At 56.4% G+C, this 25235-nt stretch overlaps 1 protein-coding gene across 5 annotated transcripts; it reads left to right on the forward strand.

Moving 5' to 3' along the window:
* CLASRP (CLK4 associating serine/arginine rich protein) lies at positions 1 to 24808 on the forward strand. Of its 5 annotated transcripts, XM_061388610.1 has the most exons (21): positions 81 to 156; positions 1152 to 1279; positions 8304 to 8401; positions 8930 to 9031; positions 9194 to 9273; positions 11434 to 11518; positions 12547 to 12695; positions 13499 to 13595; positions 14590 to 14668; positions 14753 to 14826; positions 15629 to 15670; positions 18806 to 19021; positions 19135 to 19422; positions 20713 to 20970; positions 21268 to 21307; positions 21606 to 21666; positions 21856 to 21914; positions 21989 to 22035; positions 23582 to 23664; positions 24380 to 24404; positions 24671 to 24808. In XM_061388610.1, exons 2-21 carry the CDS (start codon positions 1181 to 1183, stop codon positions 24711 to 24713), a joined length of 2025 nt encoding a protein of 674 aa, XP_061244594.1. In that variant the 5' UTR covers positions 81 to 156; positions 1152 to 1180; the 3' UTR covers positions 24714 to 24808. The 5 variants fall into 5 exon arrangements, with proteins under 5 accessions (XP_061244592.1, XP_061244593.1, XP_061244594.1 ...); XM_061388611.1 differs by having other exon boundaries at positions 83 to 372; positions 24380 to 24808; XM_061388613.1 differs by lacking the exons at positions 21989 to 22035; positions 23582 to 23664; positions 24380 to 24404; positions 24671 to 24808 and having other exon boundaries at positions 83 to 372; positions 21268 to 21311.
* The last annotated feature ends 427 nt before the right edge of the window (positions 24809 to 25235 follow it).

Raw genomic sequence — 25235 nt, forward strand, 5'->3', positions numbered from 1 at the left:
CCCCGCCCTTCCGCTCACTCTCTAGTCCAACCTAGTTCCCGCCTCTCGAGTAGGCGGAAGTGCCTCTGCCGCTCCCCGCCCCGTCCCTCAGCCTCCCACTTCCGCTTCCGGCGCGGGTCGCGCGCGAGCGAAGCGGTGGGAGGCGGCGACGAGCCGGTGAGTGCGGGCAGCGGGTGACCTGGTGGCCTCGGGCGGACGTCAGCCCAGCTTCGTCCTTGCCTCGGCTTCTCCGCGGTCTACTGTGAGACTCCGCTCGGCCCGGGCCCCGAGGGCTGCCCGCCCCGCACCCCTTCGGCCTGCCGTGCCTCAGGCCGCGCCCTACCTCCGCCGTCGGCCAGAACTCGCCGCGTCGGACCCTGCCGCTTGCCACAGGTCCCGCCCCCTTGTCAGAAAAACTTAAGAGGGATCCCTCAGGCCCAGACCGGGTGCTCGAGCCCGGTCCTGCAGGCTTGCCCCCAAACGCAGCCCACCGCCTCCTGTCATCTCGCTCCGCCTCCCTCAGCCTCTGTACCCTCCCCCCGCCCCCAATTTAGATTCCTGCTTTAGACCTCGGCAGCGCTTCTTTTCCTCCGGCGCTGCCTCCTGCCCTCTCCTCCCGCAAGTGTCGGGAGGACATCCACCACCATCCACGCCCTTCACCTGCCCTCGACCCCCACCTCCACACCACTACCCTTTTTCCATAAAAACTTTCTCTTCGTCCACCTGCCTTCATCCCCAGACCTCTGGTACCCAGACCCACCCCCCCCACCCCCCGCCGGCCCACCTGGTGGGCGCCGTTTCAGCCCTTCCTCTCCCTTGAGCTCCCAACCCCAGCTGCTCATGTTCTTCCTCCAGACCTTACTTCAAACACTCCTTCCATCCTTGAACCTTTCATCCTTGATTCCTCCTCCTTCAGCACAGGGTACAACTTTCTCTGGGCTGCTCACTCCAGAATCAACGGGAGTGGGGGTGGGGGATTCAGAATACCCAGGGTACTGGATCAGACTTGCCCGGGGTCCACCCGAGTGTATCCTGCTGCACAGTTCTGCAGCCTCACTTACCCTCCCTGAAGCTGATGCTCAGGATTAACTGTGTCAACTTATTAGGTGTCAGTGATTCTGCCCGTATTTTTTTTTTTAAGCCCATCTGACACCCCTTCCCTCATCCCTCAGGTTGAGGCCCCAGCCTTGGCCTCACCACAATGTGGCACGAGGCTCGGAAACATGAGCGGAAACTTCGAGGCATGATGGTCGACTACAAAAAGAGGGCAGAGCGGCGCAGGGAGTACTATGAAAAGATCGTAAGTGACCTTTAATCTGGGCTGGGAGCTCTGTGAGAGAGCGGAGCCCTGGTTATCCTGGTACCACCAGGCTTGGAAATAGGCTAAGAGGGGATACCTGTTTTCTCAAGAAAATGTCCATTTTTTTGAGCGTAATCATGTGCTGTGCTGTGGTGAGCTGAGTCTCTCAGTCCCATTTGACTCTTTTCCACCCTTGTGGACTGGAGCCCACCAGGCCCCTCTGTCCATGGGGATTCTCCAGGCAAGAATACTGGAGTAGGTCGCCTCCTCTCCTCTAGAGCATAATCACTGGGGGCGGGGACAGAACCGAGGTATTTTGTTTACTGTTGCACGCTGTGCTGTCTGTGGACTCAGAGTACAGAACTGGTGTTGTCAGGAAGGAGGGAAGGCTTTGTAGCACACCAGACTTAAGATTGGCCACCTCCGGAATGCTGTCGGTCTTGGTTATTATTCCTCAGTGTTCACAGTGCCCAGAGGAGCTCAGCCCTTCTTAAGGTTTGACTTGGCACCCGGAAGGAGTACCGTCAGTATTCACCTAGTGAATTCTGGCCATTTCTCCCCTGTTAGATGCTTCAGTTGCTTTTGGAGAGAAGAGCACACTCCATCTTGTGACCTAAAAGGCCCTTGTGGTCTGGCCTCTGGGCTTCATTCTGAGGTAGCTCCATTGGCCTTTTTTTGCATCTCTGCCGCCGCTGGGTATTGAGCCTGTAATGCCTCCTCTCAGTTCTTTAACTGTCACTTGTTCTTGAGACCCCAGCTTGAAATGGTTTTGGCACACTAGGTTCTGATCTTCTGTGAGATGGTATTTATATAGACGTTTTCATTTGTTACTGCATCACTGCCGCAGGCTCCTCCCTGGTGTTCTGGCTTCCAGTCCTGCCGCCTCTAATCCACCCTCCTCAGAGAGGCCAGAGACGTCTTTTTTTTTTTTTTTTTAAATAAGGGATGGAATTATTGTTATTTTTTTAAAAACATTTATTTGGGTGCACTGGGTCTTAGTTGTGGCATGAGAGATCTAGTTCTCTGACCAGAGATTGAACCTCGGCTCCCTGCATTGGGAGTGTGGAGTTTTAATTGCTGGACCACTAAGGAAGTCCCCAGCGAGGTCTTTCTAAAGCACAAAGCTGACTCTGTCCCTCTCTTACTCAACTTCTCTGTGACTCCTTAGTGCCAGGCTCCTCATGACAGCCTTTAAGAGCATCCATGGCCTGGCTTTTACCACCTCCTCCAGACTCGTGTTACTCTGCTTTCTGCCTTATTCCTTTGCTCGTGTCATCTGGCCTCCCTACTATCTGGGGCTACTTTTTCTAGCAAAAAAAGGTGTATAAAGAGCTACCAGTTTACCTCCCAAAATTGTATAGTTCTCTTTAGCCATAGGGGCTTTGTGTGAGCTTTTCTTCTACTGGGTTAGCTCCTGCTCATCTCTCGGATCTCAGTCCTCAGGGAAGTCTCCCCTCATCCTTCGTACTCAATCAGTGTCCCCTATAAATGCTGTCATAGCTTCTTGTTTTTCCCCTTTGTGGAATTTAACACACATTTTTAGCTCTGTGAGACTGGGGACTAGGTTTATTTGGGTCATGGTACTGCTTTCCATGCTTGAGCCCAACGTGGTTTAAAAGACTAGATGAATAAAACAATAATAATAGCAGTTGCCATCTTAATTGATCCTTCTCAGGCTCCAGGCTCTGTTAGGAGAACATTAGATGTATGATTGCTTTGAGTCCCCACAATCACCCATGAAACAGAGGCTGCTATTATCCTAGGAGAGTCATCTCTGAGAGCCCGTCTCCAGTGGTGTTGCAATAACTATGACGGGACCACAAGGGCAGGGCCTGGGCCTATGTTGGTTACAGTTGAGGCCCTAGCAGCGGACGGGGAACGCTGTCAGCGCTCAGGGCTGAGTAGCTGCCGCTTATTAAGGGTTCGGGCGTGCCAGACCCCGCGCCTGCTACTGCGGTGCGTTGTTTCTGGTCCTTTCAGCAGGCCTGGGAGAGGGGTGTTGACCCCTGTGTTAAAGCTTTGCTGGTAACAGTAGTTAATGCTGTTGAGTGTTTGTGTGTTAAGTACTGTGCTGAGCGCTTGACATGCATCTCTGTTTCATCATATCTTCAGTGAAGACACATGTTTATTTCCTTATTACATAAAAGCCCAGAGGTGGCCAGTCCTGCTCAGGGAACTGTTATTCAGTCGTGAGTGGCTTCTCTTGCCAGTGTTTTCTTAAGGTCTAAGAGGGCTGCTCAAGCTCTAGCCATCATGTCTTTATATTCCATTGAGCAGGAAGGGAGAAGAGGCCAGTGGGCTCATGTCAGTTGTTAAGAAAGTTTCTAAATGTTTGCACATAATATATCCACTCGTATCCCCGTGGCCAGAAAGTAGCCCTTGGTCACATACAGCTGCCAGGAAGGCTGAGAGGTATGCGCTGTATGCTGGGGGCCTTGTGCCAGTTATGTTAGGAGTCTCATTACTGTGGAGGAAGGGGCAGTGGATGTTGGTTGCCAACTAATGGGCTGTCACAAATGGTGGGGATAGGGCACCTCCCTCCCAAGGTATCGGAGTGTTGGGTGAGATTGGGCACAGAGACTCCTGAGGGCCGACCTGCCCAGGCTAACTTGCTCAGTAAATGCCAGCTCTTCTTGATGCTGAGGTTATTATTACCAAGTAGAGCTGGAATTGCATCCAGGTGGATGGATGGAGTGGAGGAAAGAAGGCCGGAGTGGGGTCACTCAGAAGGCCTGGGACTCCAGGCTCTCGTCCGTGTGAGCCAGAGAGCTCACTGAGCCGTGTTTTCCCCCTTGGGACAGTGGTGACGACCAGCCCCTCTCACTGGGTGACAGGGAAGAGCTTCAAGAACAGAACAGTGTCTGTGGGGTGTGTTGTGGTGCAGGCCTGTACAAGCAGCTGTCCCTGAACATGAACGTGATCAGCATTCAGATCAGAGCCACCGAGCTGTGGACGGTGGCAGCTTTGAGGAGAGGATGGGGCTGTCATGTGGGTCTCTCATCTTATTCTCCGCCCGAGAGAGGCAGCTGAGGCCAATGTTGAGGAAGCAGAGGTCAGCTGTGGCAGACTGGGCCGGTGTGTCCAGTCCAGACAGCTGATTTCTCTTCTGATGTGTCCTTGGTGCCTGCTCTCACTCCCTTCCTGTCCCTGGTTCTGTCATTGTTCTGTCCCTGTCGACTTTCTTCTAATCAGTGATTTGGGTAAAGAAACAGAATTCCATGTTGATGTGTGAGTGGAAAATAAAACAGATCTCAGCTCTGGCATCTCCTTCTCCAGGAGGCCCCAGGCTGATCCCAGCGGGCTGAGCGATACAAACCCTGGCTTCCCCATCCCAGCACTGCTCACTCTTGGTCGTCACTGTGGGGCCCGGGTCTGTCCCCCACAATGAACTGTGAACTGTGGGGACAGGGCTGACTGTCTCAGTCACAGCTGTGGCCCTAGCACAAGACCTCGCTCAGAGTGGGTGCCTGCTTCACAGTTGAATGAGTGAGAGAAAGACCACGAACTTGTCTGACCCTCTTCGATCCTGGAGATGTAATGGTCCAGTGGTTAAAAATAGATTTTGGCTCTTGAAGACAGATTTGTACATGTTTGTTTGGAGTTTGTTTCACCATAGCCAAGGTGTGGAAACAACTTAAATGTCCAGCAGCTGATGAATGGGCAAAGAAAAGTGGTCTGTGCATGCAGTGGGATATTACTGAGTCACAGAAAGAAAGGGGATTCTGTCACAGGCTACAGCAAAGAGGCACCTGGAGGACTCTGTCCAGTGAAATAAGCCAGTCACAAACAGACAAACCCTGCGAGATTCCGTGTGTATGAGGTATTTGAAGCAGTCAGGCCCTTCGAAACAGAAAATGATGGTTGTCAGGAGTTGGGGGAGGGGAGGGGAGTAGTAGTTCAGCAGGTGTGGAGTTTCGGTTTTGTAGACGAAGGTCTAGAGGTCGGTGCACAGCGAGGTGCAGATCGTTAATGCTACTGTATTGTGCATTTAAAAGTGGTTAGGTTAGTGGATTTTACATTGTATGCCTGTTACCATGACCCAAATAATTATTTTAGAAAAAAAGTGGATTTTGGAGTCAGGCCTATTTGAGCTCAGATCCTGGTTCTGTTTGTGACTGGTGTGATATGGAGCGAGTGAGCCTCCCCACTCTGAGCTCCAGTTTCCTCATCTGGGACGTGGGGTAGGAGTAGCACCTTTCTCCCACGGTTGAGAAGTTTGAGGTGTACGTAACGCACCTGGCTTTTAGCGTGTGTGGTTCAGGGACTTTTCCTGAAGCTCCCTGTTAACAGAGCCAGGCCACGGACCCAAAGTCTTAACTCCCCGCCCAGTGCTTTTTTGTTTCCCTGGTGCTGGTACAGTGAATTCTTGGTACAGGCCAAAGTCCATCCTGCAAACAGTCCCACGTGTGTCTTGGGTGTGGGAGCCGAGCATTTGGCCTGGAGCGGTCTCCGAACCCCAGGTCTTAGACCTGCCCCGGGGCGGTCACGAGGCCTGAGATGAGGGCCTGAGGGAGGCAGATGAGGTGTGGGAAGAGGCGCTGGGTCGCAGCAGCGCCACCCTGTGGATGCGGGTGGAGGCCACCCTCAGCTCGCCGAGCGCACACAGGACAGGGAGCAGCCCGGTGGGAGCTGTGGTCATTGGTGAGTGTCCTTCTCAACTCCTGCTGACGGGGCTGGGGTGGGAGCTCGAGGCCGAATGAGGAAGTGCAGGCTCTCGAGAGCTTGAGGCTGATGGTTTTCTCAGTCTTGGGCTCAGGCTCCTCATCTGTGAGTGAGGCCGCATTCTGTTTGCTTTGGTCAGTGTTCCCAGGCCCTGCCCTGGGCGCTCGGAATGCAAGATGGGTCTTGCCCGCCTGGAAGTTCCATTCTAGTTGCGGAGTGGTGACAGGTGACAGGTGATGGGCGGTGCTCTGAAGAGAGTAGGGTAGGGTAAGGAGCTAGGGTCAAGTCAGGGGCTGGGGCAGCTGTTTAGATAGACTTGACAAGGAAGGTGGCTGGAAGGGGATCGGAAATAAGTGAGGAGACAGACAGCAAGAGCAGGGCTGTTCTGTGGCGTGGAGGCCGGCGGTGTGGGGCGGGGCAGGGCGGGGCTGGGGAGCCCATGGCGAGCAGTCAGAGAGGGCCAGGCGGGAGTGGGCCAGGCTCTGCACAGGGGGCCAGGGCCTAATATGTTTTAACACTGCCTCAGGCTGCTCTGTGGAAAAGGAGCTGCAGAGGGCAAGGGTGGTAGCGAGGAGCTGAGCCGGGGAGAGGAGGCTGCTGAGGGGTCAGGGACGGTGGTGGGGCAGGGAGCTCGGGATGGGGGGTGGTTGGAGTCTGGGGAGGGGAGCTTGGTGAGGGTTAGTGGGGAGCACTAGCGCCCTGGCTCGTGGCTCTGATGCGGCAGGGGGCTGGAGCTCAGCCAGGGCCCGGCACTGGTGGCGGCTACTGCTGCTGCTGCCGCCGCCAGATTTTAGGCTTTCCTGCTGCAGTTATCATCACTTGGGGTTGTAACCCCCACAGGAGAGCTCAGGCCAGAGGTGAGAAGCGAATGGAAGGTAGCAGCATCCGGTGAGGTGGTGGGAGGGACTCTGGAGAAAACGGTGACTCAGAGGCCATTCTCCTCCATCTTGGTGCCTTTAAAAAAAAAATATAGCTTTATTGAGATATAATTCACATACTCAGGCCTTTCTTGGTCCAGTGGTTAAGACTCCACGCTCCCACTGGTTCTATCCCTTCTCAGGGAACTAAGATCCTTTGTGCCTTGAGGCATGGCCAAGAAAAGAAGAAAAGAAGAAAAGGGGAGGAACATTTTTTAAATCCACGTATTGTATAGTTCAGTGGTTTTCAGTATCTTCCCAACCCAGGTATTGAACCCAGATCTCCCACATTGCAGGCGGATTCTTTACCAGTTGAGCCACCAGGGAAGCCCAAGAATACTGGAGTCAGTAGCCTGTCCCTTCTCCAGAGGATCTTCCCGACCCAGGAATCGAACCGGGGTCTCCTGTATTGCAGGTGGATTCTTTACCAGCTGAGCTATCCGGGAAGCCCTCAGGATATTCACAGGATTGTGCAACCATCTCCACAGTCTAATTTTAGAAACTCTTTGTGACCTCCAAAAGAAGCCCCATGCCCCTTAGCAGTTAGTTCCCCCCTCCCCACACCCTGGGTAACCGCTGTCTACTTTCTGTCTCTATGGATTCACCTGTTCTGGACATTTCACATGAATGGAACCGTAGGCTACGTGGCCCTTTGTGACTGACTCCTTCACTTAGTGTAACGTTTGCAGGGCCCATCAGGTTTTAGCATGGATCAGCACTCCATTGCTTTTTACTGCTGAATAATATTAAACTGGCTATGCATGTTTTGTTTCTCTGTCGTGCATCGATAGACATTTGACTTGTTTCCACTCTTTGGCTGTTGTGCCCAGTGCCACTGTTGGTGTACAAGTATTTCAGTGTCTGTTCTTAGCTGTTTCGGGTGTGGAGTGGAGTTGCTGGGTCACGTGGCAGTTCTTTGTCTGACTTTCTGAAGAGCCTGATTTCTCCGTACTCCTGTCAGTTTCTTGCTGTTGCCCGTCCTTTCAGTTTTACCCATCCTAGGCAGTGTGGGGTGGCTGGTTCTGATTGCTGTTTCTCTGACGAATAGTGACGTTGATCGTCTTTTCATGAGTTTATGCAGTCATGGTGTCTTCGAGGCTGCTCCTGGCCAACGTGCTTGCACCTGGCTCTGAGTGAGTGGCCCTGGGGTGGGTGTGGGGTGAAGAGTTGGGCACTGATATTTTAGGGAGGTCAGTCTCGGTACTGGCTCTGTAGAAGACTGAGCCAGAGCTCAGAGCCTCCTGGGGCTACCTTGAGAGGAAACCTGTCCCCAAGAGGTTAGGTGGCCCTGTTAGTGCTGCCTGTGCGCCCCGGCAGGTTCTTCTACCTCAGAAGTATGGTCTGCTTGGCGTAGAGGTGAAGCTGCTGCTAAGCTTGGTTGTGTGGGCAGTGGCAGGGCTCGGGGCTCCGTTGGGTGGTGGCCTCCATCTTGTCCATCCCCGCAGAAGAAGGACCCGGCCCAGTTCCTGCAGGTGCACGGTCGAGCTTGCAAGGTGCACCTGGATTCTGCAGTCGCCCTGGCCGCGGAGAGCCCTGTTAACATGTAAGACTGGGCTTGAGGGTGGCATCTGTGGCTGGGGGTTAGGGGTCCAAAGGGACCTGGTATATGGACAGACCTGTGGCGCCTCAGACAGGAAAGGCTTGGCCTGAGTGGGAGGTGAAGGTCACTAGTTAGGGCGAGATGGCAGGGTTTGGGATGAAGACCCAGTGGTGTAGTGGTTGGAGCACCTAGAGGGGACGAGCAGGGCCACAGCCAGAGGCCCAGGTGAAGCAGAGAGTTGGTTGCCAGAGGGCGTGTTTTGGGGTGTTAGCAAGTGGCCCATGGGACCTTGTTCAAGGTCCCACTCTTGCTTGGTTCTGCAAACCAGGGCCCCGATTTCCTCAGGGCCCTGAATGTAGATTCAGGGTGCATTGTGGCATAAGGAACAGGAGGTGGGGGCTGAGAGTGGGACTGGCATGGGCATCAGAGGGGCTGAGGGCCAGGCTCCCAAGCACAAGGTGGCAGGGGGCAGGTGCTCTGTGTCCAGGGCACTGGGACCCTAGGTGCCTTGCTCCCCTCCTCCCACTTCAGGATGCCCTGGCAGGGGGACACCAACAACATGATTGACCGCTTTGATGTCCGCGCTCACCTGGACCACATCCCCGACTACACGCCCCCGCTGCTCACCACCATGTAAGCCGCCTCCCCTGGGGTTGCTGGCCCGTCCCTCCTGGGAGGGAAGGAGGTGTGCATGTGGGGGAGCCCCCGCCCGCTGGAGGCCGCCCCCTCCTTCCCCTTCGTGCCGGCTTGGGTTGGGAGCTCCCTGTGATCTCAAGACCTTGTCCTCCCCCACAGCTCCCCAGAACAGGAGTCGGACGAGCGGAAATGTAACTACGAGCGCTACCGAGGCCTGGTGCAGAACGACTTTGCCGGCAGTAAGTGACCTGGGGTGTGGGGAGTGGGTTGAGGGAGGGGTCCCTGTAGGCTGGAAGACGGCAACAAGACTGGGAAGAAAAGTTATCCCAGTACTCTCTACTATAGGGCCTTGGGTGGTCCCAGCTCTGTCATGGACCCGCTCCATTCGCATCCCTTTTCTCTCCTGGGGCCTCTGTCTCTGGAATTGGTACAGCAGATGTCTGCTGACCTAGATGGTCCTACCAGGTGGCCACTTCCACAGCCCATGCTCTCTAATTCTGTGATCTTTTTCCTAAAAAACTAGGAGAAATAGGAAGAACATATTTTTTTTGCTCCGTGTATTTTCCCCACCTGCACTGGTCAGAGTGTTAGCTCAGAAGAGGAAATTTGTGCTTGTTTTAAATGACTGTTTAGGCAGTTTGATAGCTTGCCAAGTGTTCATACACATTCAAGGTTCTTTTCCCAAATTGTCACCTCACAAAAGAGAAAACAAGTGTAGAGGCTATTCCCTGCTCTGGACTTGTGGAGGTTCCAACCCTGCCAGAGTTTTTCGTCTCTGTTACTGCAGTACATCTGTGTGATCACCCAGCAGGGTAGGCGTGATGCCCCATTTTACAGTTAAGGACATTGAGGCCCAGGAGTTGGGAGGGACACTCCAAGGAGTTGGGGTTCTCACCCTGCCCTGCACACAGCTCTGAACTGTAGCTCACCTTCTGAGAAGGACTCAGAGCCTCTCTCCCAGATCTCCCTGTGAGATTAAGGGCCACACACTCGTCCCGCAGCCTAGCTGGTCTCGTTTCCTGGAGAAGGGTGATTGTGGAGGTTTCTGTCTCTCAGGGTGATGTGAGGGTTCGCTTGAGGGATGCTTAGGGCCCCTGCATGGAGCCTGGCATAGTCCACCCTCGCTGGGTTCACTGTCCCCATATTTCTTTGTTTCTGAAATAGATGTTTAGCATCTTTAAAAGCAGCGATTTTCAAATTCTGGCTATCAATGAAGCCTTCACATCAGGGGAGTGTAGCGTCATGGATGCGGTGGTAGTTTTTGCCTTCCCCCAAGGCCACATAGATGCTTGATGATGGAGCCAGGGTTTCCCTTAGTTCTGCCTGATTCCATCTTTTCATCCATCCATTCATTCATACAATTCCTGAGCACCTGTAGTGTGTCAGGCATTCTTCTGGGAGGAGGGGTCTAGTGTGGGAGCCACATAATCACGAAAGCGGGTGTTCATTACAAGCTGAGGCACTGTTTCGACAGATGGTATACTGTTCTCGGAGGTGCTTGACTGAGGCTGGGTCAGTGGAGGGTGGGGTGGGGTGGGGCAGGAGCTCCCCAGTGAGGGGGGGGCGGTGCTCCTGACTCTGTCCGGGCCATAAGGACAGCCATGAGGGGACGGGAGGAGGGTGGCTTGGGGGACAGGGAAGGCCAGTCTGGCTGGAGCTCACGTGAGACAGCTCATGGGACTGCCTAAGCCTAAAGCCCACATAGAGCCCCAGGGCCCTCCCCTGGGGCTGCGTAGACCACCAGCAGAATGGGGGAGCCTACGGCGATGGCTGTGCTGTGTCACCTTGGGGCTCGCCCAGACCCCGAACCTCGCTTTACAGATAGAAAAGCTGAGGCCCTCTGAGGGAAGGGGACGTGTCCAGGGTCCCACTGGAGCTGGGCATATGTCTTACTGCACACGGACCAGGGGGCTCCGGTACATTGCTGAGCTCTTCAAGTTGTGTGTTATAGCTGAGAGAGAGCCCGAATTAGCTTAATTTAAACGGGCCCAGAGGCCCAGAGTGGCAGTGCCGTGGGGTCCAGGTGACTGACGTCCAGCTCTCGGGATAGGTTTGTCATTCTGAAGGGTCCAGTCAAAGGTCTGTGTGACGGTGATAACAGTAGCAGTGCCCAGGCTCTCCTTCTGCCAGTGGTCCTCCCATTTTACAGGGAAGGAAACCAAGGCACAGAGTGGCTGAGTCCTTGCCCAGGGTTGCATGGCAAGTCAGCGGTGCAGCCAGGGCCCTCCTGCAGCTGCTGTGTCATGACCATGCATTCTGTGATTATCTGGGAATCCATGAGCCTGCCGCCAGCCGTGCTGGGTTCACACCTGCCCAAGCCCCACTGCATTCTTGAGTCCCCCCTGAATTCCCAGTGTCCCGAGCCCCCTCTGATTCACGTGCCTCTTGCCCCACCCCAGTCTCCGAGGAGCAGTGCCTGTACCAGATCTACATCGACGAGCTGTATGGAGGCCTCCAGAGACCCAGTGAGGATGAGAAGAAGAAGTGAGTCGGGGTCCGGGGCAGCGGGGGCTGTGGGAGGCAGGAGGACTGTGCGCCCCACAGGGCTCCGTCCACCTGGTGTCCCCTAGAGCCGGGCCTGGCGGCTGGCGCCTAGTAGGTACTCGCTTCATCAGCGTTGCAAGGAGCAGGCAGCGCCGGAGGGGACGGGTTTGCTGACAAAGCTCTCCATGGCGTTTTCCACCCTTGGGTTGGGAGGAGGTGCAGTTAGATGGGCAGGAGCTGGACTGGGCCAGGGCCTGGGTTTGAGTCCTGCCCTCTGAGCCTTGGTGCCCCCTGCTTGGATGCCCCAGGACTGCAGGAGATGGAGCTGGGGAAGTACTTGTACCCTGCCAGGCAATAAGCGTGTGGCCCACAGCAGCTGATGTCACTCTGCAGAGGGCTTTTCCGGGCTGTGTGCCCTGAGGAATGGCTCATCCCTCTGCCAGCCTGGCTGGCCCCTCCACTGCTTTGCAGTCCCGGAGCCGCCTCCTTACCCCCTGCTCCCAAGCCGTCCCCACCGCGGTCCTCACGGAGGTGACTGAGCGTCTCAGTGACCGACCCTTATTCATGGTCACCTGTTTTGGACAAGGCTGGCATAGGGATGGTGTCAGGGCGTGTCAGCTGAGTTTAGCAGCACACATGCCCTAGGCCCCTTCTCCATCCTGGACCAAGGTGGGCTGCGTTGTTACCCAAGAGAACTCGGGCCGGCCATTGCAGGACACGTAGTCGGGGGTGGCGGTGGAGAGAGCCAGTGTGAGTGGGGCCAGGAGCTGAGGACGGCCGCCACCCCCAGACGAGGACTTCTGGAGGGTGGTGCACTAGAGCTGTAGGAAGAGGGAAGGGCTGGTGGCAGGTGGGCGCAGAGCGTTCTAGGCGGAGGGACTGTTCGAGGGCACCAGGCTGCCTTGGCTCTCAGGAGGGCGGCGTGCGGGCAGTGGTGTGTGGGCCCTGGAGGCTTGGCTGGGTTGCATCTGGCCTGGGGCCCGCCTCTCCTCCCAGCGCGGCCCTGACTCTCGGCTCCCCCGTGCCAGGCTGGCAGAGAAGAAGGCATCCATCGGCTACACCTATGAGGACAGCACGGTGGCCGAGGTGGAGAAGGTGACAGAGAAGCCGGAGGAGGAGGAGTCCCCGGCTGAGGAGGAGAGCAACTCGGATGAAGATGAGGTCATCCCCGACATCGGTGGGGTCCCCTCTCTGCCCTCCCCATCCACAGTCCCTGGGCAGCGTTTTCGTGTCTCGCCCCTCCCCCTGTGCGGGGCGTCCCGTGCTTACGAGCCCGCCTCTCCTGACCCCCACCTCCCGCTGTCCTTCCGTCTCACTTGTGTCCTGCTGCTCCAGCCTCCCTCGCTGTTTATCTCTCCTTCCTACTTTCTAGGACTCTGCTCCTCTGACACTGTCCCCACCTGGGTTCTGGCTCTGTTCTCCTCTTCTGACTTCAGCCTCTTGGTCTCTCCCCGCTCTTCTCTTTCTCTCTCTTCTTGAAAACACGTGTTTCTCCAGTTACAGAGCTGGCCTCAGCCCCCACCCCACTGCCCACTGCCAGCTAAATGCCCACTGATCAGACCAGCCACCCGTTTCTCCCCTCGCCTCATCCAGCTCACTCTCAGCCCGTCCCCTGTTTGTTCAGAAGTGTGTAAAGCACACTTGCCACTCAGCCATCAAGCATCCCACTCCCGAATACCTGAGACCTGCACCCCTGCCTCCACCCACCTAGATCTTCAGCTGCCCTTGTTCACGTTCCTGTGTACATCACTCCCTCCCCATCACATCTCCCCCACCCTCGCCCGCTGTTTATGGTGCTTGCTCCTGGCCGAGTCCTGTGCCAGCCTGGGGACACCAGGACGTGCTGACTCGTGTCCACACCCCCACCCACCCACAGAGGCCTGAGGTCTGGTGGGCACCCCCGCCCCCATGTCCTGGGGCGCTGCCCCTTCCCTTCCTCTTGCTCGGCTTTGGCCCCTGACAGCCTTTCTCTTGGTGCAGACGTGGAGGTGGATGTGGACGAACTGAACCAGGAACAGGTGGCAGATCTCAACAAACAGGCCACGACCTATGGCATGGCCGATGGCGACTTCGTCAGGTGAGGCCTGTGGGCGGGCACCGCTCCCCACCCTGTGGACCTGGCATCTCTGCTGTTACCCCTTTTCTGAGCGCTGGTGTCCCTGACTCCGCACCAGGGACATTACACGCACAGCTCCTGAGCTCGTGGAGGAGGGGTGGAGGTTGTATGGGGTGGTCCTTGGGGTCAGCTTCAGCGGTGTTGAGACAGAGGCCGCCCCCGGCTTCGTGACCTGAGGCCTTCTGAGCCCTGGGAGCTTCAGGGGTTTCTGGGCCTGTTGGACAGCACCCTCTAGTGGAGTGGCTCCTCTCCCTGCATTCACTGGCAGTTGCTGGTTGGGCCTCTGCCCTGTGCCTCACCTGGGTGGGTCACAGAGACTGGTCCCAGCTAACAGGGTACTGAGTCCTGAGTACTCCCACGTCTGAACACAGCCTGAGCGTCTGAGCATCCTCACTCAGGAGCACCCAGCGTCCTCACCACGGCCAGAGTCTCACCTCTCTGGTCCTTTCCCCACACACTCCACCCCTGCCCGGCCTCCATGGCCTCTTTCCCCCTCAAATGCCCGAGGCCCCACCTGACCCGGGGCCACTCAGGTGCTGTGAGCTCTGCCTGCACCTGCACAGCTCACTCCCCAGGGCTCTCGTCAGCTGTCACTCTCTGAGGGGCTTCCCCCGCCTCCCTGTTAAAAACTGCAGCCTCTACCAGGCCCCTGGACTTCTGTCCCCCTTCTGTGATTTCCTTTCACATCAGGTTTTTCACCATTTAACAAGTCATGTGTTACGTGACTTTGGTCATTGTCTGTGTTCTCCCCAGAACGTTAGTCCATGAGAGTGGGGAGTTTTATTTTCAGTAATCCCTGATGCCTGAGATAGCACCTGGCGTGCAATCAGTGCTCAGTAATAGTACTGAATGGATGTGAGACCCACCAGGATGGCTTGGGGTCCTTCGCCTCCTGCAGTGACTCTGCCTGTAATCTGACCTCGTTCCTCCTGGTGGCCCTCCTCCCCCTCCGCAGGATGCTCCGGAAAGACAAGGAGGAGGCGGAGGCCATCAAACACGCCAAGGCCCTTGAGGAGGAGAAGGCCATGTACTCGGTGAGGGCTGGGCCCTAGTGGCAGGGCAGGTGTGTGCTTCGTGGAAGGCACAGCCTCACCAGCCTCATCCTTACCCTGCTCCAGGGCCGTCGCTCCCGGCGCCAGAGGAGGGAGTTCCGGGAGAAGCGGCTGAGGGGCCGCAAGATCAGCCCCCCCAGGTAGGTGGGGTTCTGCCCTGTGCCCCCGCCCTGCCAGCATCAGTCTTTCAGGACTGCGGGAGGAGCCAAGGCTCAGGAAAGTCTGGGGGGCAAGCTTGTGGCCTGCAGGCAGAGTTGTCCTAGTAGAGCGAACAGGGAAGGTCTGGGATAGGTGTGGCCACGAGGGACGTGTGGACACCCGTCCTGCCAGCCATCCCCCTCTCCCTGCTGGATTTGGAACCCATGTCACATTCCCTGGCTGTGAGCAGAGTCAAGGGGGCACCATTGCTTCTGTTGTGGGCCGCCTCCTCCCTGTTAGAGTTTGGGTAGGTGACTTTATCTTCTCGAGCTGCAGTTTTCTCTTTGGGAAAGGGGCACCGTCACCTTCCAGGACGGGGGCTACACCAGTGCCCACAGTGAGGTCTTGGGCAGGTTTGGATGAGGCAGCTGGTGTGCAGAGAGCCCAGTCTGGGGCCCGGGCAAACCCATGCTTTTGCCACATCTCCTCTGTTCAGGGGGAGTCGCAGGGTTGCTGTGAGGCTTAAGGGACCTGCAGTGGGCTCAGGGTTGGATGCATGGTCTGGAAAATGTTGTCATGAGCTGTGGTGATTCTTGCCATCGTACCGAAGAAGTGCAGGGCTGCGGTTCATTGGCAGGTGTGAGGGGACAGGAGGGATGAAGGCAGGGCCCGTAACCTGGCCGGCAGCCTCCTCGTCACTGTCCAGGGCGTGGCCTGGGGCACACAGGTCAGGGGTTGACCTTAATTCCATGCGTACTGACCCCACCCCACCCCCACCCCTGTCCCATCTGGTTCTCTCTACAGCTACGCCCGCCGAGACAGCCCCACCTATGACCCCTATAAGCGGTGAGTTCCCAGGGCCCAGCACCCTCCTGATGGAGGGCGGGTTGGGTGGGGCCTGTGTGCTGTAGGCTGCCCTCCTGAGATCACAGACTGGGGGATGTGCTCTGCTTTTTTCTGATTTAAACATAACGGAGTTTTGTGTTAAAAGTGACCAAACATGGCAGAAAGGCGGGACTTAGATGTCAGGTGTCTTTAATCTGAACTGCCAGAAATAACCAGTGAGAAATAACAGGTACAGAAATGCCTGGTCGCACACAACATGTGTCTCCTGTTGTGGGAGTGGTTGGTCAGAGGCCTTGAGGGTGGACAGGTCTCAGTTTGACCCGTTCCCTTTGTTGGATGGGGTGAGAGGGACCCTTGGGGCTCCTGGGAGGACAGATGAGATAAGGCAGGTACACCTTTTGAGAAAAGGTCTGGCTCAGGTAGGTGCTCAACTGTGGGTGCCGTGAGGGAGATTACATACTTTCTTTAACAAAATTGAGATTATTTCACACTTAATGCTTTCAAACTTGCTTTACACCTGACTTGACATCTTTTGCCAAGAGAATGCACTGCTCATAGCAAACACCCTCTTCCAGCAGCACAAGAGAAGACTCTACACATGGACATCACCAGATGGTCAATATCAGAATCAGATTGATTATATTTTTTACAGCCAGAGATGGAGAAGCTCTATACAATCAGCAAAAACAAGACCGGGAGCTGACTGTAGCTCAGATCATGAATTCCTTATTGCCAAATTCAGACTTAAATTGAAGAAAGTAGGGAAAACCACTAGACCATTCAGGTATGACCTAATGATGATATAGTGAAAGTGAGAAATAGATTCAAGGGATTAGATCTGATAGATAGAGTGCCTGAAGAACTACAAACGAAGGTTCGTGACATTGTACAGGAGGCAGGGATCAAGATCATCCCCCCAAAAAAGAAATGCAAAAAGGCAAAATGGTTGTCTGAGGAGGCCTTACAAATAGCTGTGAAAAGAAAAGAAGCAAAAGGCAAAGCAGAAAAGCAAAGATATTCCCATTTGAATGCAGAGTTCCAAAGAATAGCAAGAAGAGATAAGCAAGCCTTCCTCAGTGATCAATACAAAGAAGTAGAGGAAAACAATAGAATGGGAAAGACTAGAGATCTCTTCAAGAAAATTAGAGATACCAAGGGATCATGTCATGCAAAGGTGGGCCCGATAAAGGACAGAAATGGACCTAACAGAAGCAGAAGATATTCAGAAGAGGTGGCAGGAATACATAAACGAACTGTACAAAAAAGATCTTCACGACCTGGATAATCACGATGGTGTGATCACTCACCTAGAGCCAGACATCCTAGAGTGCAAAATCAAGTGGGCCTTAGGAAGCATGACTATGAACAAAGCTAGTGGAGATAATGGAATTCCAGTTGAGCTATTTCAAATCCTGAAAGATGATGCTGTGAAAGTGCTGCACTCAATATGCCAGCAAATTTGGAAAACTCAGCAGTGGTCACAGGACTGGAAGAGGTCAGTTTTCATTCCAATCCCAAAGAAAGGCAATGCCAAAGAATGCTCAAACTACCACACAGTTGCACTCATCTCACATGCTAGTAAAGTAATGCTCAAAATTCTCCAAGCCAGGCTTCAACAGTACATGAACTGTGAACTTCCAGATATTTAGGATTTAGAAAAGGCAGAGGAACCAGAGATCAAATTCCCAACACCCACTGGATCATTAAAAAAGCAAGAGAGTTTCAGAAAAATATCTATTTCTGGTTTATTGACTGTGCCAAAGCCTTTGACTGTATGGATCGCAACAAACTGTGAAAAATTCTTAAAGAGATGGAAATACCAGACCACCTGACCTGTCTCTTGAGAAATCTGTATGCAGGTCAGGAAGCAGTGGTTAGAACTGGACATGGAACAGCAGACTGGTTCCAAATAGGGAAAGGAGTACATCAAGGCTGTATATTGTCATCCTGCCTATTTAACTTATATACAGAGTGTATCATGAAAAAAGCTGGGCTGGATGAAGTACAAACTGGAATCAAGATTGCTGGGAGAAATAACAATAACTTCGGATATGCAGATGACATCACATTTACAGCAGAAAGTGAAGAAGAACTAAAGAGCCTCTTGATGAAGGCAAAAGAGGAGAGTGAGAAAGTTGGCTTAAAACTCAACATTCAGAAAACTAAGATCATGACATCTGGTCCCATCACTTCATGGTAAACAGATGGGGAAACAGTGGAAACAGTGAGAGACTTTATTTTGGGGGGCTCCAAAATCATTGCAGAAGGTGAGTGCATCCATGAAATTAAAAGATGCTTGCTCTTTGGAAGAAAACTTATGACAAACCTAGACAGCATATTAAAAAGTAGAGACACTACTTTGCCAACAAAGGTGTATCTAGTCAAAGTTATGGTTTTCCAGTAGTCATGTATGGATGTGAGAGTCGGACTATAAAGAAAGCTGAGCACCGAAGAATTGATGGCTTTGAAACTGTGGTGGTGTAGAAAACTCTTGAGTCCCTTGGACAGCACAGAAATCCAGTCAGTCCATCCTAAAGGAAATCAGTCCTGAATATTCATTGGAAGAACTGATGCTGAAGCTGAAACTCCAATACTGTGGCCACCTGATGTGAAAAGCTGACTCATTTGAAAAGACCCTGATGCTAGGAAAGATTGAGGGTGGGAGGAGAAGGGGATGGCAGAGGATGAGATGGTTGGATGGCATCACTGACTCAGTGGACATGAGTTTGAGTAAACTGTGAGTTGGTGATGGACAGGGAGGGCTGGCGTGCTGCAGTCCATGGGGTCGCAAAGAGTTGGACATGACTGAGTGACTGAACTGAGCTGACATCTGTGTGGAGGAAACCTGTTGCTGTTACAGTACAGATCTGTGCATCTGTTCTTAATAATAGTTTTCTGTCACTGCTTTTCCTGGTTGTATTGAGAAGGCCTCGTGGTCATGAATCAGATGCTTGCAGGCCTGCTGTCTTTCTGCCTGCTGGCTCTGTTGTACCTGGTGTCTGTTGTTGCTCGGGACCCTGCTCTTCTGCGACCTCTTGCTGTGTGGAGGGTGGACCTCTTTGTTCGACCTCTTGCTCTGTGGAGGGTGAACAGGCTTGAGGAGCCCGGTGTGAGCCCCTTCTCCCTGCTCTTCAGGTCGCCCTCGGAGTCCAGCTCTGAATCCCGCTCCCGTTCCCGCTCCCCGACCCCCGGCCGGGAGGAGAAGATCACGTTCATCACCAGTTTTGGGGGCAGCGATGAGGAGGCGGCCGCAGCCGCAGCTGCAGCAGCTGCATCAGGGGCTGCCACAGGGAAGCCCCCAGCACCTCCCCAGCCTGGCGGCCCCGCACCGGGACGTAATGCCAGTGCCCGGTCTGTAACGCTCACGCTGCCCGCCCTACACCCAGGCACCGTGGGGGGGGACTCGGGGCAGCAGGGGGCCGCGGCCCGGGCTGGCGCTGACCGCCCCCCGTGCCCGCCTGCAGCCGCCGCTCCTCCACCTCCTCCTCCTCCTCCTCCGCCTCGAGGACTTCCAGCTCCCGCTCCCGCTCCAGCTCCAGCTCCCGCTCCCGCCGAGGCGGGGGCTACTACCGCTCTGGCCGCCACGCCCGCTCCAGGTCCCGCTCCTGGTCGCGTTCCCGGTCCCGCTCCCGGCGCTATTCTCGCTCACGCAGCCGTGGCCGGCGGCACTCAGGTGGAGGCTCACGAGACGGACACCGCTACTCCCGCTCGCCGGCCCGGCGCGGCGGTTATGGACCCCGGCGCAGAAGCAGGTGCGTGGGGCGGGGAGCCCATCTGGGTGAGACCAGGCTCTGCAAGGGAGCCGTGGAGTTGGGGGATGGTGGTCATCCCAGATGTGGGGAGCCAGTGGGTGGGAGACTGGACTGTGCTTGTTGCAGGAGCCTCGTAGGACCAGGGTGCCCCGAGGGGAGGGCGGGGTGTGATGTAAGCGCTGCAGGTGGGGCAGAATACCGTCCTGGGAGACAGGAGCATCCCTCCTGCCCTTTCCGGGGGGGTCAGGGCTGCCAGTGGAGGGCCAGCACGACCTGCTGGGTGAGAGCGGGACTTGCAGAGCAGCCGGTCATGAGGAGTCTGGCCCTGCTGCTCAGCTGTTGGGGCCTCTTCATCTGTAGAAGAAATAGAATCATAATGTCTCCTCCACTGAGTGCAAGGTTGTGACAAAGTCTATTTCAGTGCTTGGTCCAGAGCCTGGCACTTGATGAGTGCTCTTGTTGTCGTCAGCGTTATTACCTGTGTTATTGTTGTGGGGATCTCAGTGTCAGCTGCCCACGAGGTCTGGCAGGTAAAATCGAGGCGCCCCGTGGGCCTGGTGACCTGGGGCACGCTTCCCCTCTGCTGGGCTTGTAGGCCACTCAGTGGCGGGTGTGGCGTGCCCAGTTTTCTGATTTTTCCAGAGAAACTGAGTTGGATGTTTAAAGGACAGCTCTTGTTTTCTCGATATTGCTGACAAAACCCGGGACAGTCCCACCAGAGTCAGTGTGTGGTGTTGGTTTGGCGTCCAGATCATTGCCTGGAGCCTGTACCCAGGGCAATGGCAGGAGACAGGCTCAGGGTCAGAGGGGGGCCTGGTCACCCTGAGGAGGGGGCCCTTGCTGAGGAGCCCCCAAGTCTTGAGCAGAGAGAGGAGGGGGCTTACATATTCCCAGACTGGATTCTGTGGGTCTGTGCCACAGGCGAGTGGGGAGGGATGAGGGGTCGTCCCCACTGGTGGCGAGACCCTAGGCCTGGCAATGTGAGGAGGTGAGCATCCACGGGGGGTCACCAGGCAAGTCCTGCCCTCCCAGAGATCGTCTCGCAGGGAAGTGGGCGCACAGGTGTCTAGTGAAACGTGAAGAGCTGTTCTAGGCCAGTGTATCTAGAGGACAGTCTCTGTTTAGAGACCGGGGAGGCCAGGGAGGATGTCTGAGGAAAGCAGCAGGAGGGACTTAGAAACAGATTGCAGGGTCGCGCGGAGGCACGTAGATTCAGTGCCTGGGTTGGGGCAGCATGCAAGGAGGTCCCCGGAGTCTCACAGCCTCCCTCCTGCTCTTCGGCGCCCCCAGGAGCCGCTCCCGCTCCGGGGACCGGTACCGGCGGGGCGGCCGGGGCCCCCGGCACCATAGCAGTAGCCGCAGCAGCTGGTCCCTCAGCCCGTCCCGAAGTCGCAGCCTGACTCGCAGCCGCAGCCCCAGCCTGAGCCGCAGCCGCAGCCTGAGCCGCAGCCGTAGCCGCAGCCGCAGCCAGAGTCACTCGCCGTCACCGCCGAGGGAGAAGCTCAGCAGGCCGGCAGCGTCCCCCGCTGTGGGCGAGAAGCTGAAAAAGTGAGTGGGGCTAGGGCTGGCGGATGGAGGTGGGGGCGCACCCCACTGTTCTGTTTCAGAAGGAATTTGGTCCTGCCCTGGGGGGGTCTGCCCTTGGTGGGGGTGGGGGTGCTGAGGAGTCTCAGCCTTGCCTTGGGTGAGGGGTCAGGGGGGGACACGACCCTGCCCTGCAGGATCCATGAGGCACGTGGTTTCCGCCTGGGGGTGTTTGGGGCACACGGCCTTTGCTGTCTGGTCCAAGGGCAGTGCTGAGGCCACGTGTGATTGGAGGTGGCAGCTGCTTTTTCTTCCTCCCAGGACCGAACCTGCCGCTGGTAAAGAGACAGGAGCTGCCAAAGTCAGTAAGAATTTGGAACTCGCCCGTCTAATTCCCGCCAGCAGCAGTGCCCGAGAGCAGGGCCCGGTGGGCCTGCAGGGGGGCCCGGGTGGGCCGGGAGATCCAGCCCCAGGGATTGAGATCCGTGCCCCGCTCCCCCCTTCCGCTGTCCACTGGGGCTCCCAGACCCTCGTGGCTGGTCTCCGCAGCCTGCCCGTCCTCCGCTCCTGCCCCCGCCAGTCCCAGGCTTTGGATGAGGTGGGTTGTGGGAGCTCCGGGATACCCACCCGCTCTCCTGCCTCTTCTCCCCCTTCCCCAGCCCAAGCTGACACCGCAGGAGAAGCTTAAGCTGAGGATGCAGAAGGCACTCAACAGGCAATGTACGTCCTGGCCCCGCCCCTCCAGGGCTTCCCTGCTCCTCTTCCATGTCCAGCTGGGGAAGGCCCTGCTCTCTACAGACAGGAGGCCCTTGGGGAGGAGCAGGTGTGCACCCGCCCTGTGGCCGCCAGGTCCAGGGCCTCTCTGAGCTCAGCCTCCACCTCCTCAGCCCCTGTGCCCTCTCCCCACAGTCAAAGCAGATAAGAAGGCGGCGCAGGAGAAGATGATCCAGCAGGAGCATGAGCGCCAGGTACGGGGTCGGGAGGGCGCGGGGCCCACGAGGGGCGCAGCCTGGCCCCACCCTCACCGCTGCCTCTGCCGCAGGAGCGGGAAGACGAGCTGCGCGCCATGGCCCGCAAGATCCGCATGAAGTAAGACTGCCCCCAGCCTGCCTCTGGGTGGTCCTGTGTTCCCCACCACCAGCCCGACCCAGAGCTCTGACCAGGCCCACTTCTCCGAATCTTCGTGTCCTTCCTGCCTCGCAGCTCAGCCAGTCTCCAGCTGGGGTCGCCTTTCCTTCTCTCTCCCAGATACCCACCCACTGTTCCCAAGGCTGCTCTCAGGTCCTTCCTTACTGTCTTGTGTGGAGCAGTACCCCCAAAAGCACCGTCCTCTAGCACCCCTCCTTCATGGCGCTCGTCTCCCCCGGCATCCTAGCGTCCTGTCTGTGTCCTTCACTCTCTCTTGCTGGCATCCTCACTGAGAAGTCGGGTCTGGCTGCCGGGCTCCTGCTGTATGCTCTGCCCCCAGAACCCTGGTGCTCATAAATGCTGAGGGCTGGACGCAGGCCAGCCCCGCGCTGGGAGCCAGGGCTTTGCTCCCCCTCCTTTCTGCTCCTCTCCTCGCCTGACTCTTTTGCAGAGCTGAGTGGCCCAGAGCCTGGTTCAAACAGACTTGGGGTTCAATCTAAGCTCCGCTTCTCTCTGACTCTCTGGCCCTGGGGTGGGTGCTTGTCCAGACTGTGAACAGTCCTTGGTGCCAACTGCACAGGGTAACTGAGGAATTAGTGCCCTTAGAGCTTCAGCCTGTGTGGGGCCCATGAGCAGAACTGGAGGCTGTAGTGCTTGGTCTTGGCAAGGAAGGGAGTCAGTCAATTGAGAGCTGTGTCACCTGTTACTTTTGTTTCTACCCTGTATTTGCTGTGGGTCCTTGGACAAGTATCTTAACCTCTGTGAGCCAGGATTCGTCATGTGAGGTAGATGTAATAAGGCAGTCGTCTCTGTGGAATCCCGCTGTAAGGCTCCTGACGTGTGGTGCCTGGCACGTGGGGAGGCTTGATGGCTGGAGCTACTGTTACTGGTTGGTGGTTTATTACACACCCATCACACGGGCGCATCAGGAAGTGGGGAGCACAGTGCATAGGGACTTGGCATTCTAGTCAGTCAGGCCCGGCTTCTGATCCTACCTCACCTCTGCTACCCTCTAGCTGTGGGCCTTTCTCCTGTCTGAGCCTCAGTGTGCCCATCTGTTAAATGGGGATGAACTAATTATCCCATCTCATAGGCTTGTGGGCAGGATTTAGTGTGATCAGGGCCAGGCACTACAGCACTCAGTAAATGCAGCCCTTGGGGTGGCGCTCAATAAATGCAGCCCTTGGAATAGCAAAGCAAATCCCGGTCATTCTGACAAAGGCCAGATAAGCACTTAGCATGTAAGTCCCTTTGTTCAGAGACTGCGCCTGGAGCATGACAGGAAATGATCAAACTATCCAGGCCTCAGCAAACCTTTCGTCCGGTGGTAGACTGGGATTCAGCTGCCGGCCGGTGTCCCTCTCTGAGCTCAGTGCACTCGTTTCCAGATGGACAGAGGAGCAGGACCTGCCCCTTGGCTCACTTTTCCACTCGACCTGGCAGGCAACCCAGCTGGCCCTCGAGTTCAGTATTCTCACCTCTTACCCTGCTTTGCCTCTCCCTGCAGGGAACGGGAGCGCCGAGAGAAGGAGAGAGAGGAATGGGAACGCCAGTACAGCCGGCAGAGCCGCTCACCCTCCCCCCGCTACAGTGAGTGTGCCCCCAGTCACCCTCCCCCACTACAGTGAGTGTGTCCCCGGTCACCCTCCCCCTCTACAGTGAGTGTGCCCCCGGTCACCCTCCCCCACTACAGTGAGTGTGCCCCTGGTCACCCTCCCCCTCTACAGTGAGTGTGCCCCTGGTCACCCTCCCCGCCTACAGTGAGTGTGCCCTGGTGGCCCTCACCCCCTACATTGAGCGTGCTCTGGTCACCCTCCCCCTCTACAGTGAGTGTGCCCCTGGTCACCCTCCCCCCCTCAGTGAGTGTGCCCTGGTGGCCCTCACCCTCTATAGTGAGTGTGCCCCTGGTCACCCTCCCCCTCTACAGTGAGTGTGCCCCTGGTCACCCTCCCCCCCTACAGTGAGTGTGCCGTGGTGGTCCTCCCCCTCTACAGTGAGTGTGCCCCTGGTCACCCTCCCCCCTCTACAGCGAGTGCCTCTCTGGCGCTGGGTCAGGAGAGCTGGGCTGGAGGCTCTGGGACATTAAAAAGAGAAGACATGTCAAACCTGAGTTACAGAAAACCACAGTACACCTTCCACATCAGCCTTCAATAAACTAAAACGTTTAAGCTGTACACACGACACACAGCGCCTCAGTCCCAAGGGAACCGCAGGAGTGGAAGAGCTTCGTAGCGCCTGGGTGTGGGCCGAGGGGCAGGCAATATCCTGCTCTTCTCACCTGCACTCCTGTCCCCCTTCTTTCCAGGTCGAGAATACAGCTCTTCTCGAAGGTAAGCAGGCAGGCCCTGTTCCCCAGGCAGTCACTGTTGTCCTCTCGTGGGAGGCCCCAGCCCTGGTTCCCCCATCCTCGCCCTGGCCCCCCTCCAGTCGTAGGAGCTGCCCAGGGCCTGGCCTCATGCTGCACGCAGCCAACTTCTGCGTCGCTGAAGCCCCAGTGGTCCCATGTGGGTGGGTGTGTGTGCACCTGCCCACACGGCTGGGCTCCCTACTTCCTGCCCAAACCCTCACAGGGCCTCTCTCTCCGCTCTCTCTCCAGACGGTCAAGGTCCAGATCCCGAAGCCCCCACTACCGACATTAGGCAGAAGTGTGGGCGGGCAGAGATGAGGTGGGGGGACAAGGGCTCAAGCTGTGATGCTGCTGGTTTTATCTCTAATAAAGTCACACGTTATTTAATTCCCTTCCCTTGGTCTGTTTCGTCTGTGTGGTCAGTGCAGGGCCCCCAAACCCCAGTGCCTGAGGCCGGCTGGGGAAGGTGCTTGGTGGCTTCAGGGAACAGGCGCCAGTGTGACCTGGTGGGGAGTCCCGCCCACGTCTGGGGACTGGAGCATGGCTCCTTGGTAATCAGAACTGCTGCTCCTGCCACACTCAGGGCCCGGGTGCCATGTGGTGGGAAAAGGGCTGAGCACCCCGCCTGTGGAGGATGGGCCAGGACTTTGCCCAGGGGCCTCCGGTGACAGGTCCAGGCCTCTCCCCACCCTCGCCTCGGCCCCTGCCCTGGCCTCGCCCACACCAGGAACCGGGAGCACAGCTTTCTGTGCCAGTCCTGCAGTGCCCCGGGCACTGGGGGCCAGCCTCTCCCCTCACCCTGTCGTTCCAAACC

This window comes from Bos javanicus, chromosome 18 (assembly GCF_032452875.1).
Source record: "Bos javanicus breed banteng chromosome 18, ARS-OSU_banteng_1.0, whole genome shotgun sequence".
NCBI lineage: Eukaryota > Metazoa > Chordata > Mammalia > Artiodactyla > Bovidae > Bos > Bos javanicus.

Excerpts from the sequence above, each read along its gene's own strand:
- CLASRP (XM_061388608.1), top strand. The coding sequence starts at position 1,181 with ATGTGGCACGAGGCTCGGAAACATGAGCGGAAACTTCGAGGCATGATG. Across the intron at positions 12,696-13,498 it reads TGAGGTCATCCCCGACATCG|ACGTGGAGGTGGATGTGGAC; the intron begins GTGGGGTCCCCT and ends CTCTTGGTGCAG. Across the intron at positions 15,671-18,805 it reads ACCTATGACCCCTATAAGCG|GTCGCCCTCGGAGTCCAGCT; the intron begins GTGAGTTCCCAG and ends CCTGCTCTTCAG.